Here is a 17,369-nt window from a genome sequence, read left to right on the forward strand (position 1 = left end):
ACCCTAGTGTAAATGGAGTTAGACTGATATGAAGGTGACTTAGGCCTGGTCTACACTAAACAGTTAGGTCAACTCAGCTACATCGCTCAGGGATGTGAAAAATGCGCAGCACCCTCAGTGATGTAATGAAGTCAACCTAACACCTGTTGTAGATAGTGCTAAGTCAATGGAAGAATTTTTCCATTGACCTCGCTACCACCTCCCAGGGAGGTGGATTACCTACACAGATGGTAGAGTGCCTCATGTCAGCATATGTAGATGCTGCAGTGTGGCAGCTGCAGTTGTGCCACTGTAACCTTTCAAGTGTAGACAAGCCCTTATATCACTATAGTTGTTCCTCATTCTGTATATACTATATAGAGCACATCAATACTGGTATAATTGTGTGTCCACACTGGGGTATGGAAGCTATACTGGCACAGTTAAAGTGGTACAACTTTCTAATGTAGAGAAGCCCTAATTGTCTTACCAGTGACACAACAGGTAATATGTGTCAGGAGTATAAGAAGCACTTCGAAAGACCTTTCTTTTAATGTGTATATTCTATTTCTCTGTATACTTGTGTAAATAATTTACATTTAATGTAATCTAAACAAGTTGGCAGCTGTAGTTTAAAAAAAAAATGCTTTGGAATAGGAGAAATGATTTAGCAGTTTTTGTCTAAAGTAAATGTATATGAACAAGTCCTGTTCAGAAATGATCATACTTGTAATAAAGTAAAATGGAGAATGTTTCCTAATTCCAGTTTGTGCGTGGAACTTTCTGACACACTTCTGCTAACTTTGATGCCCTTTGAAGTTGCATTTGAACTACTTTATCTCCAGTTAGAGCCTATCAATATTGTTGTGTAACTTTAAAACTATTTAGGAGAAAGTCTTTCTTTCTGCTACACTAAAACATCTGTTAAAAATTAGTTGTACGTAGTACTGTTGCCAGGTATTGAAGAATAGTTTTAATACAGTACAGTTGTTACTACGTCTATAATAGTGTATGTTCCTTACTATATCCAAACCCATTTTTCCATGATCCAGTACTGAACTGCTGCTAGCAGTTCTCTTTTTTTGCTCCACTGGCTGGTGTGTCTAAATTGAGACCCAGTGTAAGAGAATGCAAGTTCATTGGAAGTGCATCCTCTTACACCAGATCTGAATTTGACCTTTAGTGTGTTTAGTTCTAGAGCAGTGGTTCTCAAACGTATTTGATTGCACCCCTCTTCTTTGTGTCTGTAATAATTTACCTCCTCGCCGCCCCCCGCCACACAGGTACATATACAGATATGCGGCAGTGGTGCTTCCCTTGAATCCATTTCGGCTTCTTTGTTTTTCATTTGAGTTGGGAGGGGGGGTTCCATTGCATGTTACCTGTTTTTTCCTATCTGTTGTGATAAGAGCAAAAGTGAAACTGTGATTGTGGTCCATGTGTACTATTAAATGTGTACACCATGTCATAACAAACAGTTTAATATATAGAGGGCAACGACTTTGTATAATGCAATGCAAGCTTAACAGAAATCTGTCAAAATGCACAGCGCCATCTGAGGACCTGACGTGTCTGGAGGAATCAGTTTTGCTAGTTATTCATTGCTGTGGGTAAAATGTACACAGTAAGTTTTCTTCCCTAAAGCTGCTTGCACCCCCTCGAATACATTTTGCGCCCTGCCCAGGGGGACCTGCCCCCTAGTTTGAGAACCTCTGTTCTAGAGACATAACAGACCCTAAAGCTGGCTTGAGGGGGGGGGAGAGAGAGAGAGAGGCTGCAGATAATATTTTGATATTCTGTAAACTCCAGAGCTTTCATTTTATGCACAGTACTTTAGCGGGCCTTGAGATTCACAAGTAAAGCTGCTGTGCTAACAGTGGTTGGATCAGGTCAGCTTTTATGTCTGGTTTTCAGAATGGACCTTATATCCGCTTTAAAGATTGTATTTGTATTTCAGTACATTGCTTTTCTTCACAGAGCTATAGCACTGAAACCAGTGGTGAAATCCTGGACCTTCTGAAATCAGTGGGAGTTTTGTGATTCACTTCAGTGTGGCCAGGATACCCGCTCTGAATTCTTCATGATACACACTATATTACAGGGATACCCTGAAGAAATTTTAAATAGATTGTAACAGGTATGAAAAGAATAGGATTTGGACTCATTGATTTCTAAGCTCTTTGGGGAAGGGTTTGTCTCTCTAAGTTTGTACAGTGTCTAATACAGTGGGGCCTTAGCCTCTAGACACTATTATAGGATAAATAAATAATAAGAATAGACTCTTACAGGCTTCTGGTTCCTGTCTGTGTCTCGTAATGAGAAATCTGCAAGGGCAAAAGGAACTAATGCACTGGGCCCTGGATCATAGCCATGTAGCCCCTGCTGACTCTGAAGCTGCTGTGCTCTCACCTCCTTTTTGAAGAAACCTGGTTCTCCTGTTAGGGTGGCAGGTTGTAAGGGTCAGTGAGTTATGCAATAGTATTAGTTTTTCTTAGGTAAAACATATAGGACCAAAGTAATCCCTGGCTTAACTCCCATGGTTTCAGTGGGGTTCTGCTTGGAGTGAAACAAGCTGAAAGCTGCTGTTTGGTCAATCTGAGCCTCTTTCTGTAGGTTCTGAGAGAGAACATCAGGGCTTTGCTAATGACATTTACTCTATTCAAGTGACCACTGCTAGTTTTGTTAACTTAAGATTTCACTGTAACAGCATGGCTGTCAGCAGTGTGTTGCTTTGCGGTGTCTAGTACCACGCCCAATTCCAAGTAGTAGCTAAAGGACACAGCTGAGTTTCAGAAGAATGAGTCTAACAATATGTGCATATTGATTTCCTACTTAACATTTTTAACTGAATCAGAAACTAGTGATATAATAAAAATAAAAACCACTGGATGCTTTGCAACACTAGCTGAAGAATGTATTTTAGATGACTGTTTCAAGTGAGAAAGCAGGAAGATCTCTACAAATATTCCTTTTGCTTCAGTATGGAAGTTTTAACAAAAGCTTTTGTTAATCGGTATTCTCGTTCTCAAAGTTGATCACAAATTTTGAAGAGTTTTGTGAAGTTTCTAGGCAGAATTTCTCTTAGGGTCTCAATATGTCTTATTGAGTCATCTCTGTTGCAGTCTTGCATGTACAGAGACATGCTCCTGTCTCACTTTCTGGGCCAAATTTTGAAAAATTTGTGCTTAAGTTGCATTTGTAAGATCAGGTAAGTACACTTGAAAACCAGAAACTGTGGAATGGGATTTCATATACAGATGGATACTTGCACATGCAATTGCTTGTTTTATGTGAGCAGATACAAGATAATGTTTTCACCTCTCTTAGGGAGTGTAATTACCATGTGCAGAACTTTTCCTCTTTGAAAGTTTGGCACATTCTCTGTTTCTCAGAACCTATTGGTTCCCTGAAACTGTAAATTGCAACTGTAACAGGGTCCATGGCGCGCCCCTCTTCCTGGGGGCCCGCTTGCTGCCCTCCAATAAGGCTCAGAGAGGCTTTAGGGTTGACATGTCTTTATTTACTTAAAGACATGGGTGGTGGGACAACTTTATGTACTTAAAGTTGTCCCACCACCAGTGACTGTCTATATACAAGTTGTACAGGATTATCCACCTCCTTTACAGGCAGAGTCAGCCTTCAGCTAGGAAGCCTCCAGTTCCCTCTCAGGCTGACTTCTCCCTGGCTGCCCCCTGCCTTCTGGCCTTCTCCCAGCCTTTATAGCCCTTGGCTTGTCAGGCCATCAGGTGTTGCCAGTCCTCAGGCTGGCATCAGCCCTTTTATCAGCCTCAATCTGTTCCCCCTGATTGGAGCTGGCTGGGAGCTAATTAGGTGCTTTTGCACCAGCACTCTGCTACACAACCTATTCATTTCATATCTGTAACACCCAAAATGTTTTAAAGACAGTAAAGTAAATCTTACGAAAATAAGATGAAAATCTGGATAAAATATGTGGCTGCCATTTTGGATTTACAGTCCCTGCCTGAAGAATATTTTCTCTTTATTTTTGGAGGAAAATTAAGATAGCTTGTCTCCTGTGGACAAAAAACCCAAACAACTGAAAAAGCAAATTTCCCTAGAAATGACATAATCCTACATCCCTTGTTTTTTAAATCATTCACTCAATAGATGTAATTCATCCTGGGTGGAACTCCATTGTAGCTGGTGCATTGGCATTATGTTTCATCAAATGAATTCCTGTAGAATTTCTGAATCTCTTATATTGGATATCAGGACTTAGTGGAATGTTAAGAGAGGCTGATCTTCTCATCACACTAATTCTGTTCACTAGTATTGTCATAAACAGATAGTTAAGGGTTAATAGAACAGGAGTATTTCATGTGTCTTTTGACTGTAAAGGGTTAACAAGTTCAGTGAGCCTGGCTGTCACCTGACCAGAGGACCAATCAGGGGACAGGATACCTTCAAATCTTGAGGGAGGAAGTTTTTGTGTGTGCTGTTAGTTTTTGGTGGTTGTTCTCTCTGGGTTCTGAGAGTGACCAGACATGCAACCAGGTTTCTCTCCAATCTCTCTGATACAGTCTCTTATATGTCCAGAATAGTGAGTACTAGGTAGATAAAGTGAGTTAGGCTTATGTTTGTTTTCTTTATTTGCAAATGTGTATTTGACTGGAAGGAGTTCAAATGTGTATTTGGCTGGAAGGATTTTAATTTGTACTTGTACACTTAGGCTGGGAGGGTATTCCCAGTGTCTGTAGCTGAAAGACCCTGTAACATATTCCATCTTAAATTTACAAAGATAATTTTTACTGTTTTTTCTTTCTTTAATTAAAAGCTTTTCTTGTTTAAGAACCTGATTGGTTTTTTTAATTCTGGTGAGACCCCAGGGGACTGGGTCTGGTTTTTTTAATTCTGGTGAGACCCCAGGGGACTGGGTCTGGATCCACCAGGGAACTGGTGGTGAGAAAGGAGGGAAGAGGGAGAGAGAGGTTATTTTCGCTGTGTTAGGATTACTTTCTCTCTCAGGGAGAGTCTGGGAGGGGGAGAGAGAAGGAGGGGGGAAGGTGGATTTTCCTCTCTGTTTCAAGATTCAAGGAGTTTGAATCACAGTGATCTTTCAGGGTAACCCAGGGAGGTGAAGCCTGGGAGAGGCAACAGTGAGGGAAAGGGTTTACTTTCCTTGTGTTAAGATCTAGAGGGTCAGAGTGTTGGGGTTCCCCGGGCAAGGTCTTGGGGGGACCAGAGTGTACCAGGCACTGGAATTCCTGGTGGGTGGCAGCGCTACACGTTCTAAGCTGGTAATTAAGCTTAGAGGAATTCATGCTGGTACCCCATCTTTTGGACGGTAAGGTTCAGAGTGGGGATTTATACCATGACAAGTATGTATTATCAAAATAATTTGTATCCTATGGATAATGATTAATTATGAATATTGACTGAACAGAATTCAAAGTATTTATAGACTGAACTGAAGAAAAGCAGTATGCTTCCATATATCTATTCTAAATGCAATTTAAATCCTATTTGTATTCGGTCAGAGGAAAAAGGATTAATTTTATACTCAAAGCTGAGTAATTACGTTCACCTAAGTCCTCCTTGAGTGCACCATGTTCAGTTTTTGTGACTTGAAGTGGTGTGATGTACACTCTTGGGTTTAATCTCCTTTTTCTCTTCTGCTTTACTGAACAGCTGTCTTAGTATGGGCAGTGTAACTTGATATAATAGCATATTTTTGCCCTGGTCTATTAGCACAAATTTGTAATGGTTGTTTTGGAAAATGTGCTATGAATTTATTGCAAGACCTTCACACTAGAGTAGTTAGTTCAACTTCACAAATCCCTGGCACTTGATTTTCATCTTTCATAACAAAACTGAGTCTGTGACTTGATGCATTGAAGTCAGCAAAACAAAATGGTACTTTAACAGCGGTGTTTACTTTGATCATTTTTCAACATTTGTGCCCTAGCCTTTCACGTAGTACAAATTGCTTTACCAGAGTAATGGGGCAGGAGCCCATGGACTGTTTTTGTAGTTTGGTTGCTGTGGTGATATTCAGCCTTCCATGAAACTATCATCTCCCAGGAAACAGAAACCTTTGCAGCTGTCTTAACCTTGTAGATATTGTATATGTTTAATTGAGGCCTTAAAAGAGCTTTTTACAAACTGTATAGACAGTGGTTACATCATAAACACCCACACAAATATTGTTTGCTAGGTAATACTTGCTTTAGTTTGATAACATGTTTTATATGGGACACATCTATCTTTTTCAACTCATATTTTATAGTGTTGAAGCTTTTTACAGCATATATTAAATGATTATTCTAACTGACCTGACAACTAGACATTTGTATTTATCATTTCCCTTCTGCAACTATATATTTTGTTGTTGGAACAATTGCCAAAGCAAGAATGATTTTTTTTTTTAATGAATTTGCCATCATTTTTGAGTACATGCATTTTGGCATAGCCCTAAAGTTAAATTTTGTCCATGAATGAGCTAAAATATTATTTTAGTGCTTAGAAATTTATTGGGGGAGTGAGTGAGTGTGACCCAAAGGAGGCTAAGGGTACATCTATAGTATGAAATTAATTCAAACTTATTTTATTCAAATTTTAGGAAGCGATTTTATACATTCGGTGTTGAATCCCGCCACTAAAGCGTGTGAATTCGGTGGAGTGTGTCCACAGTACCAAGGCTAGCATCGAATGTCGGAGCGGTGCACTGTGGTAGTTAACCCACGGTTCCCACAGTCTCTGTTGCCCATTGGAATTGGAGGATAAGCTCCCAGTGCCTGATGGGGCAAAAACATTCTTGAGGGTGTTTCTGGGTGTGTGCCATCACTTGTTCCTCCCTCCGTGAAAGCTACGGCAGATGCCATACTACCAGCAGACGGTGCAGCAAGGTGCACCGCCTGTCTCCTGGTACTATGACTCCACCTCTCATGTCCTCTCATCTTTCTATCTACTCTTTCATCTAACCATTTCCCACCTTTTTTTTGGCTACCATGAACAGAGTCATACCGCTTCCGCCATTTTTTCCATGTTGTCTGTCCTGGGCTCCCATAGAAGCTACAGAAGGCAGCAATTCCCTGCCGGTTTTGGACCATCGTGAACAGAGCCTCACAGCTTCCGCTGCAAACTCTACTGTCGCGCTCTTACAGCTCTAATGAGCGTACCGACTCCGTGAAAGCAACAGAAGACAACCATTTACTGCCTTTTATCGGCCATCTTGAACCGAACAGCTCATTTCACGCCCTTTCTCCAGGATTACCCGTGAAGGTACCATAGCGTGGCAAGCATGGAGTCCACTCAGATCTCTGCTGCAGTTTTGACCATTGTAAATACCTCGTGCATTATCCAGCTCTATGTGCAGTACCTACAAAACCGAGTGAGGAAGCGACGACAACGCAATTACTATACTGATGAGGACATGGACGCAGACATTCCTAGAAACTATGTTGTAGCTGATTGGTAGATGAACTAGATGACCTAATAGCTCTTTCTCTCATTTAATTATTAACTTTTTATTTTATGTTGATACTGTCTGACTCAAGTGCTCAGGCAAAATTACAAGTGCCATCTAAAATGGAGGATGGCTGTTTAATAGCTGTTGGCTAAGATATTATGATGCTGAATGCAACAAAATGTAACACACCAATAGTTTAAATTAAATTTAGAAGGATGGATGGGGGAGTATCACTTCATAAGGTATCATATAAAATAGAGTAACTTCCCTAATGCTTTCAGGTAAATCATGGGTGAAATTCTGGCCCCATGGGTCTTTCACTGTGAACTTCAATGGAGCCAGGTTTTGACATTGTGTCTTCATAGCTGTTTGTACAGAGCCTAACATGGTGGGGCTGCGATTCTTATTGGGGCCTCTTGGCACTACATAATATAAATATTTAATAATAATAATAAGCATTCAGTCTGACAAAATACAAACAGAGAACAAAAAGGAAAAACTTTCTATTTAACTTGTCTCTTCTACTAACATTTTCCTTAAATACATTCTGGCTTAATGGTTTGAAATGGTCAAATACCCTTTTATTAATTTGTTTATGTAGTACTTACAGTATGCTAGACACTTTCCAGACTTTGAAGAGGGGGAAGTCCCTGCCTTGAGGAGCTCACAGTCGAAGAACAGATAGATAGGCACTCAGAGTTTAGGGGCAGGGGAACAACAAATAGGGTTCTTTTTATACGTGTATGCTAGATTCATTGTTAGCAGCATGGCAGAAGTGGTTTGTGAAGAGGGACTTAGATGTGTGCAAATGAGCTCAGGGAGGTGGTGCCATACATAAGGAATGTTGTCGAGGCAGTTGTGCAAGAAGCTGATGGACAAGCTGAAGAGGTTGGGAACAGTTGGCAGAACCAAAGTGGCAAGAAGCTTGACAAGGCCAGATAAGCAGAGAGAGGCAGAGTTTTCACACAGACTTGAATGTGCTGACATAGCTTACACTTGATGCAGTAGTACTTTGGGAGCCAGTGGAGGGATTTGAAGAGGGAAGTGACGTGATCAAAAACGGCTGCCACACTGCAGACCAGAGGGATGGGGAAGATGGTGATGATGTCAACAGTATTACAGAAGAGAGGCAAGTGGAAAAGTTATTTGCTCAGGGTGCCCCAAAAGAAAAATAGGAGGAAACTACACCTGACTATGGATCAAGAGCTAAATGAAAGATATTGTGGAAATCGCATTGTGCTGGTACCTAGATTACTAATTCGGTTTTTAAAACCTGACAGACCCATTAGCAAAAAAATAGCAAGTGACAGGAATGGAGGTGGGTGATAAGGGGCTAATGGAGACTCACTGACTTAGGTGGGACCTGAGGAGTAATGACACAGAGAGTGTGGGTCCCGACGGCTTGAGAATTCCATCCACTCTGGTGGAACATCATCACAGAGTCTTCAAAAAAAATGTACACTTTTTTAGCATTTTATTTCCATTGAATCTGGGTTTAAGAGGCTTCCAGGCCAAGTTTCAGATAAGTTTTGTTTGTTTTTATTTGGAGAGGATAACAGTGCAAAATTGTGTTGGTTTTGTGTGTGTGAGAGAATTTTCAGAAAAAGTCAGATTTTACTTGTGAAAAATTCCTTTTCAATTCTAACTTTCTGTAACTTTTCCCAAGAACCAGCATGCACTTTTCTTTCTTCCCACATTCCAGACTGCAACATATAGTGTAGCTCTTCCCCATCCTGTTATCCCAGCCAGGAGCCACATGACAGTTGCAAAGAGGGCAGTGTTGTATCTGCATGGCAGGTGGCCCCATGTGCTGAAGCCTGTGGGGGGGGGGAAAGCCAGAGCAGCAATGATGATTTAAAAAAACAAAGAGTGAAATAACAACCAAAACCTACTGGAATAATAACCAAGAATTCTTATGGCACATCCAGTCAGGGTAATTCGTCTGACTGTCCAGCCTCAGCAATGTGGTTCTTTTTTGTGTCTCACAACTTTGCTGACAAGCAAAAATCTTCAGACAGTCAAACTTTGTACTTCGTTATGTGGACTCTAGTGGTTAGTTTTGAACACGGTTGTTTGAGATCAGTTTAAATATAGATAATGATGTAGCTTCATTTTCTTATTATCCAGTGGACCCTTACCAAGTGCTGCAGAGATGGAATTTGCTGGGTCTGTTAGTAGAACTTGACAAATGCTTCTTTTGTCATAGCAGTTTTATGGTTCCTTGACTTCTGTGGTTTAAAAAACAAAAACAACAACAAATCCCAGAAGTTCTAAATAGTATGAATTCTTACTAATTCTCTGCAGTAGAAAGACATTTCACAGTCAAGTATTTTGCATTCAACAGGGTATATATACTGTGTTAGGAATTTCTAATCAGAACTCCCTATTAAAATCAGCTGGGAGTACTTTTTTTTAAAAAGGACAGTATGAACTAATAAATTAATATTATTTTCTAATCTTGTGCATCAAGTGTCTAATTCTTAATTTTTCTATATAGAGGGTTTTTTGAGGTGTTCTCTTAAATTTTTAAAAAGTCACAGAGGACTTATAATTAAGATTTACTACCCTACTTGGTAGGAAAGGGGTATATTAGAGTCAACAGGGTCCAGAAAGAATCAGCTGTTATTGATGGGTGGAAATGGCACCAAGAATAGGGTTGCCAGGCATCTGGGTTTTGACCAGAACACCCGGTCAAAAAGGGACCCTGGTGGCTCTGGGCCACTAAAAGTCCGGTCGGTGGTGCAGTGGGGCTAAGGCAGGCTCCCTGCTTGTCCTGGCTCTGTGTGGCTCCCAGAAGCGGCCAGTATGTTTGGTTCTGAGGCTCAGGAGTGGCCACAGTGTCACCGCATGCTGCCCCTGCTCTGAGCACTGACTCCGCATCTCCCATTGGCTGGGAACCATGGCAGCGGCGCCTGTGGGATCAGGCAGCACACAGAGCCCCCTGGCTCCTCTGCCTCAGAGCCAGAGGGAGCTGCCAGCCACTACCAGGAGCTGCCTGAGGAAAGCATCGCGTGGATCCTGCACCGTGAACCTCTGCCCATACCCCAATCTGCTGCCCCAGCCCTGAGCCCCCTCCAGTACCCAAACTCCCTCCCGGAGCCCACACCCCCTCCCGCCCTCCAACCCCCTGTTCCAGCCCTGATCCCCCTCCCGCACTCAAACTCCCTCCTGGAGCCTGGAGCCTGCATCCCACACTACAACCCCCTGCCCCAGCTCCCTCCACCCCAAACCCCTCGGTCCCAGGCCAGAGCTCCCCCCTGCACCACTCATCCCCAGCCCCAGCCCCACCCCAGAGCTCACACCCCCAGCCAGAGCCCATGTCCCCTCCCACACTCCAAACCCCTCGACAGGGAATGGATCACTTGAACCTGTTCTGTTCTGTTCATTCCCTCTGGGGCACCTGGCATTGGTCACTGTCAGAAGACAGGATACTGGGCTAGATGGACCTTTGGTCTGATCCAGTATAGCCGTTCTTATGTTATGTTTGGTTTAACCCTAAATAAATTCTCCCCAGGTCTCTTCCTTGGGCGTTCCCTTTTGGCTGCTCTCATCCTCTCCACTCAATGCCTACAGCAAGGTTCATCCTTTTCTTTGTCTCCTACAGACAGAGTTGCTGGACACACTTGCATCTCTCATCTTGTCCTTTGAATTTCAGTGTGATCAAAGGTCTGGGGAGGATTTCATCTCCTCAGTCATTGGGTGGAGATCTTCAATCTCCAAGCAAGATGAATATATTGTGCTCCCCCAGTCAGCTTCCCTAGTAGCAGAAGATCTTTGTCTCTGCAGCACATCCTGTTGCTCTAGAGACAGCAGAAGGCACTACAGATTGATCAGTGACCTGTGGGCATTGCTGGCTTGAGGAGAAAAGGAAGAAGCTGGTGACCTGTGTGGCAAAGGCTTGTGGGATATAGTGGGTAGAGCAAGGTCTATTGGCTGGGAAAACCCTACCCATACAGAACCTTAGTTAGATATATTGTACTAAGAGCCATTCTAAAAAAATGAGGCTTTATTGCCACAGTGTAGCTGATTTGATTGCTCTTTGTGATATTCCGAATATCGGCTAGTCTCAAACTTCTTCATAGTGGGAATCACACAAATAGTCTCTTGGGCACTCCACTCTTTAATTAATCTTTAAGTGGAACACCTCCCCTCCTGTTAGTGACAATGTGGGTCATCCAACTTTCCTTTCATTGTCTTGTGGGACCACTACTGCTATTGATATTCTCCCTAGAAAGAATAGAGCACTGGCTGTGTTCCTAGCCTGTTGATCATAGATGATTCTTTCTGTTCCTTTGTTCCCTGCAGGTCTAGGGAAATACAGGGGCTTGGTTATAAAGCCCATTATTTTGTAATGTAAAGTCTTGTTTACCATATCTTTTTCCACATGGTCCTTTTAGAAATTCTATTAATTTCCTTCTTATGTATTCCTTTGTAGGCCTAGATTTCTGTTGAATCCCTTCTCTAGAAAGGTCAGGGCTGGTGTAATGGTATCTTCTTGTGTTACTGGACTTGTTCCTCTTGTGTGTAATTTTGTTTTTGTTTGTTGGTTTTTTTTTGTATTTTCCAGGTGTGATTTCAGTCCCATCAGTATCAGCAGGTTCAGGCCTCTTGCTAGATAACCTCTGCAGTCTTTCATTTAGAGATCAGAAATCTGAGCTCCCCTTGCAGGTTGCAGTTCTTTTGGTTTAACTCTGTGTTCTCTAACCCTCAGCTTAGTGGTTTGACCTTCTGCCCACACTATTTTTGATCAGCTTTTCCCAAGGTTTTCTTAAACACTTTTGCAGCACTTTGCAACTTCAGAACACAAATGTTAAAACAGACTGACAGTTTTGGAGTAGGCTAATCCATCCGTCCTGGGTCAGAAAGTCTGAATTCTAGAAACCTTAATGTATGTAAAGATGACCTGATTATTCAATCAGAGTTTTATATTTCATTTTGTTTTGAACAGTTAGAGGGAAATAGTCACATCTTTTTCTGTTGCTCTGCAGGTCACGTTACATTTGAATCCTATTTCCTCAGTGCACATTCACCATAAGCCTGTGGTGTTTCTGCTCAACTCTCCTCAGCCCCTGACCTGGAAGCTGAAAACAGAAAGATTGGCATCTGGAGTCCAAAGATTTTTTTTCGTAAGTATACCAAGTCCTCTGTAACACAACATGTGGAGTGAATGGTATTCATTTTAAAGGATTTTAAGTGTATCTTTAAAAAACTTAACAGAAGATCAAGTTTCAGTGTGGAACTCCGGGGAGCAATTAGGTGGCATGGGAAAGCAGTTTGGGAAAGTGCCCAGTTACTTCTTATGTGAATTTAAAAAAAAAACAAAACTGATTTTGTGGAATCTACTTATTGTGTGATTATTAATTCTAGCAGTATTTCTGATTTGAGAAGTTGTGTAGCCTAGGACATAGCACCAGTCCTGATTAAAAGTCTTGAATGTACTATAATGCTAAAAACATCAGAGCAATAGGAAATCTTACGAGTAGCTGCTAATTGTGTGGTCTGTCACCAAAATACAAATATGTATAAGCTGAGCTTCTCGTGAGTACAATACAAAGTTTATTTCTGACATGAGGTTTTGTTGCACTGCTAGGAAAGACCAAACGAAGCCATTAGTGTTTCTCAGAAGGCTGGAGCACTGCTTATACGTCAAGCTCCAAATGCTACCTACTGTTTGTAAATCTTGTACTTTCAGTTTGCCAAGACATTCAAGTTTGCTATTTGTAGTGAAACAGACTAGTTGTTTGGATTAGATTTTTAGCATATGACATAATGTCTCAGGATGAGTCTTCTCTATTAGAATTGCAGCTTCACTATTTTCAGTCATAATCTCAGAAGTAAACATTATTATTTATAGCTGCAGGATATCCATCTGGGCCTTAATTTTGCTTTTAAGGCACAGCTGGCAGTGGAGGACAGTACAGTGGTGCACTGCTCAGAGAGAGTCCTTGTGCCGCAGGTAAAATGCCACCAGGAGTGCAAGGTGAAGAGGATTCACTGCGAACTCCCCCTGGAGCTGACTAGCTGCAATGCTAGACTCCAGTAACCCTAGTGTTCAGAGCTGCTATTTTCCTCAAGAGCTGTTGAAGGTGCAAGAGAAGAGGAGAGTTTGAGCCCCTAACGTTTTAAGCTTTGAACGACCTAATCTTGCTTACAGTTAAGTTTGTCAAAATTCAGATTGGCTTCAATAGGAGCAAGACTAAGCTCTATCCTGTGCATCTTTATAGCTAATTTCATGTACACTCAAAATAGCATGTAAAGTAGCAACCCAGTGTCTCAATTTCGACCCAGCCCATCCTGGCCAATCTTCTCAAAGACTGTCCACTTCATGGCACCAAAAAAGACTTTACTAACAGTAGGGTGTGCAAAGCGTGACCGTCCCCTTCCATACTCACATGTGGGACAGTAGCAAATTAGTTACCGGTGTTGACATTTAAAGGATCATCACTAAGCATCTGAGCTAATTTAGTCACTGGGATGAATAGCCGGTGCTCTGTAGATGCAGTTAGGAATCAATGCATCAATTTATGCCTGCTTCCCACATGCACAGTGTTCTCCATAACCACAAGGAATAGAGGTTTGGGGTTGTTTTGTTTTGTAATAAAAGTTGAGAACCTGGAGAAGAAGATGGCTGCATCCAAAGAGTGCCATATCACGGACTCAGCATAACCTGCCGCAGTCTGAGACCTGCAGTACCTCCCAACCCAGCATTTCATTCTCTTCCTCTCCTGTCACTGTTCAGGCATGTCTTCACTGTAGTTAGCCTGAGATCTTACTCAGATATTATACCTAACTAGGGCCAGCTTTAGGAACTGCGGGGCCCGATTTGAATACCCGGCGGTGGTCCGGGTCTTCAGCGGCACTTTGGCGATGGGGGGGTCTTTCCCTTGCTCCGGGTCTTCCGCAGACCCCCTGCCGCTGAAGACCCAGATTCAGTGAAGGACACACACACACACACACACACACACACACACACACACACACACACACACACACACACTGCGGGGCCCTCTTAGGCACGGGCGTGGGGCCCGATTCCGGGGAATCGGGGGAATCAGCCTAAAGCCAGCCCTGTACCTAACTCCCTGCCTGTCCACATAAAGAAACCTCTCATCTCAGTTTAGTGATGCTTTAAACCTGGTCTAGCTGCCCTGACTCGAGGTGTGAGTTAGAGCCTGGGTTCTGCTTTCACTTGGGCTGGGAACCCAACCGCTTTGCAGTGAGGATGTAGACTAAATCACTGGAATTCTGTCAGTCCTCCAATACGTTCCCGCAATTCTCTCTGTGTGCTGAGGAGGACAGTCAAGTTCGCCCACAATTCAGTTGGAAAGAATTAGAGCAGCTCAGCTTACAGCAGCGCACAGAACTACAGGCTGTGCCCCTCAGAAGTTCTACCGCCTCATATCGGGGAATCCAGCACCAGTGAGGACACAGTAATTGGGTATGGCTTCATAGTGTAGCTGCTCACAGCCAGGCTAGGCTAACCCCGGTGCTCATCATCCAGGCTAAATCTGCAGTGAAGATGTACCCTAGAGGCTTCCACTCTTTCTTCTCTGGCCTGCAGCGTTTGGAAGCACTTTGGGTGATCCTTATTTCAAAGTGAACCATGGAACCCAGGGAGTGAAAGGCACCCTTCCTTCTTGCCACAACATCCAGCGAAGTCTGACACAGTTCTAGTTTAAGGTTCCATTAGGTGTAGAATGAAGGATACATTACCTGGTCCTTTTTATTTTAAAATATTTTGGCTTATCCATGCACCACTTCAGCTTTATCTCTGTTGTTCACTTCTCTTGAACTTGTGGTTAAGGTGGAAAACAGATTATTTTGAATCTTAATTACTAATATGTTCTTTCCTAGCAGGTTTCAAATTTAAATAAATTCCTTGTATTTTATTTCCACAAATTATATGTTCAAGGCCGAAACGTAAGTCACACATACTGCTGCAGAGTCATAACTATTGAGATCTCTATGGAAGTATTTCCCTGGGGTAATTGCTGACTTTCTAGCTTTTCTTTCAAGCATTTCACAAAACAAATAGATATACAGTTTTTACCTCAATTACAAGTTTATTGCCTTTCTGTGTTTTAATACAATCTGCAGTTTCTTTAGAGATTAATCACTAACCAGTAAAGAAAATGAAGACATGAAAAGATGTTCAGCTGGCTGGTTCATGGAATTTTAAGTGACTAAAAGAACAGCAAGCTTAGCACCCGAGCCAAACACTTCAGTTAAATGGCCTCAGTACTGCAGAGGATGATAACAGTAATAGCATATAACATAGTCCTTTGCACACAGTGTACAAAGGTTATCTGCACTATTAGCCGTATTTAACAGATGGGGAAAGTAAGGCACAGTGAGGGTAAATGACTCATCCATGGTTATGTTGTGAGTCCGTGGCACAGCCAGGACCAGACCTCTGTCTCTTTGTTACCACTGTGGTGCTCTGGCCATTGTACACTGCTGCCAGGTCCTGTCTTTGAAATGTAGATGGGTTCAGGCTACAAAGATCAGATCAAGACTTCCCCAGAGTTCAGGGGAATTCAATCCATTGTAGCCTATTATACAGACAGGGGCAAGTATCTGAATCTGAACTTTCTAACAATATGCTTAGAGTTAGGATTTTGTTTCATGTCTAACTCTGTTTTAGGAGGAAATTGGAACTGAAAAGTATCCATTGTTTCTTAGTATAAATTAAATGTTGTTAAGATGCATAAGTATCTAGAAATCTTCCTGCAAGATACTTTAAGGTAGAAAAATGTAAAATGCATTTCTGAACGGTTTGGTGCACATGGAAAAAAAACTAAATACTTTTTTTTGCCTTGTTATTCATATAATTTAATTCAGGGAAAAGTGACGGTTAAAGTGTCTATTCAAAATGTAATGTAAGTGGCTCACAGTTTAGCCATTTCCTTACAAGACATTCCTGTTTATGTGTTAAGTCAAACAGTGGACCAAAATATTACTAAAATCCTATAGAAAACTACTTCATGGTAAAAGATCTACTATGATTTACACGTGAAGTCATGTATACTGCACTCTTTTTAGAGTGCTATGCACTTCAGACATGCCTTTTTTACATAGTTAACTTCAGTTTGCTTTAACATAATCTTTTTTACAATGTGAGTTGACGTGAGATAATGCTTCATATAATTGTAGTGTTATAAATAGGAAAATTGTGGTGTTCTGTGAACAGGGCACCAGACTGAGAGTAAGAAGTTTCCCACTCGTCCAGTGATTTATTGTATAATCTGCCTCAAGTCACTTCATCTCTTTCTGCTTCATTCCCCCATCTGTAAACTGAGGATTATATTACTTATCCACCTTGACAAAATGTGTTGGGATCTTGGAAAAAAAGTTGCATTTAAGAGCTAAATATTATTAGTCTATCAGTATATTAATATAATAATTAATATTGTATCTATAACGGATTATGGTAATTTAGATGCAAATTTTGGACCCACTATGCGTTGTCTTGGACATCACTGAGATTCAGTTGCTGGCATCTAGCAAACAATAGCAACTCACAGCCTGGGCAACATTGTTGAAATGAATGGACTTGCATGGTAAGCAAGTCAAAGGAAAATTTAGCCCAGTGGTGTCTGCACTGTGAAGAGAAAGATGGGATCAGTTAACTCATAAGAGGCAAAGTCTACATAAATACTGTAATCCCTGTCCTCACAGGTGACCCAGTGAGGACTGCAATATTGTAGTCTCTGTACGTAGTGCTGCGCAATAGGTTAAGTGGGCCAATTTCATCTTATTCCCACCATTTTAGTATATTGTTTTTACTACACTATTTCTTAGTAATAATTTCTTTTGTATTTTTTTCACAAAGTATTTTGAAGGGTGAGATTGCTGCGGGGGCGGGGGCTTGGCTTCTGCTGACAGTGTGCTCTGTCTGAAGCTGTCCTGGCTACCTAGGAAACAGCAGCAAGATCAAGACTGTTGAAGTTGTGGGCAGTGA

At 41.8% G+C, this 17,369-nt stretch overlaps 1 protein-coding gene across 9 annotated transcripts in view; it reads left to right on the top strand.

Annotated features, from left to right (window-relative positions):
- Positions 1-17,369, top strand: part of TGFBR3 (transforming growth factor beta receptor 3) — a 518,676-nt gene that overhangs the window by 105,949 nt on the left and 395,358 nt on the right. For all 9 annotated transcript variants that reach the window (XM_050962136.1, XM_050962133.1, XM_050962135.1 and 6 more), the window contains one exon: positions 12,397-12,534. In XM_050962136.1, the coding sequence (XP_050818093.1) occupies positions 12,397-12,534 (138 nt within the window). The remainder of the gene's footprint in view (positions 1-12,396; positions 12,535-17,369) is intronic.

Source organism: Gopherus flavomarginatus, chromosome 7, assembly GCF_025201925.1.
Source record: "Gopherus flavomarginatus isolate rGopFla2 chromosome 7, rGopFla2.mat.asm, whole genome shotgun sequence".
NCBI lineage: Eukaryota > Metazoa > Chordata > Testudines > Testudinidae > Gopherus > Gopherus flavomarginatus.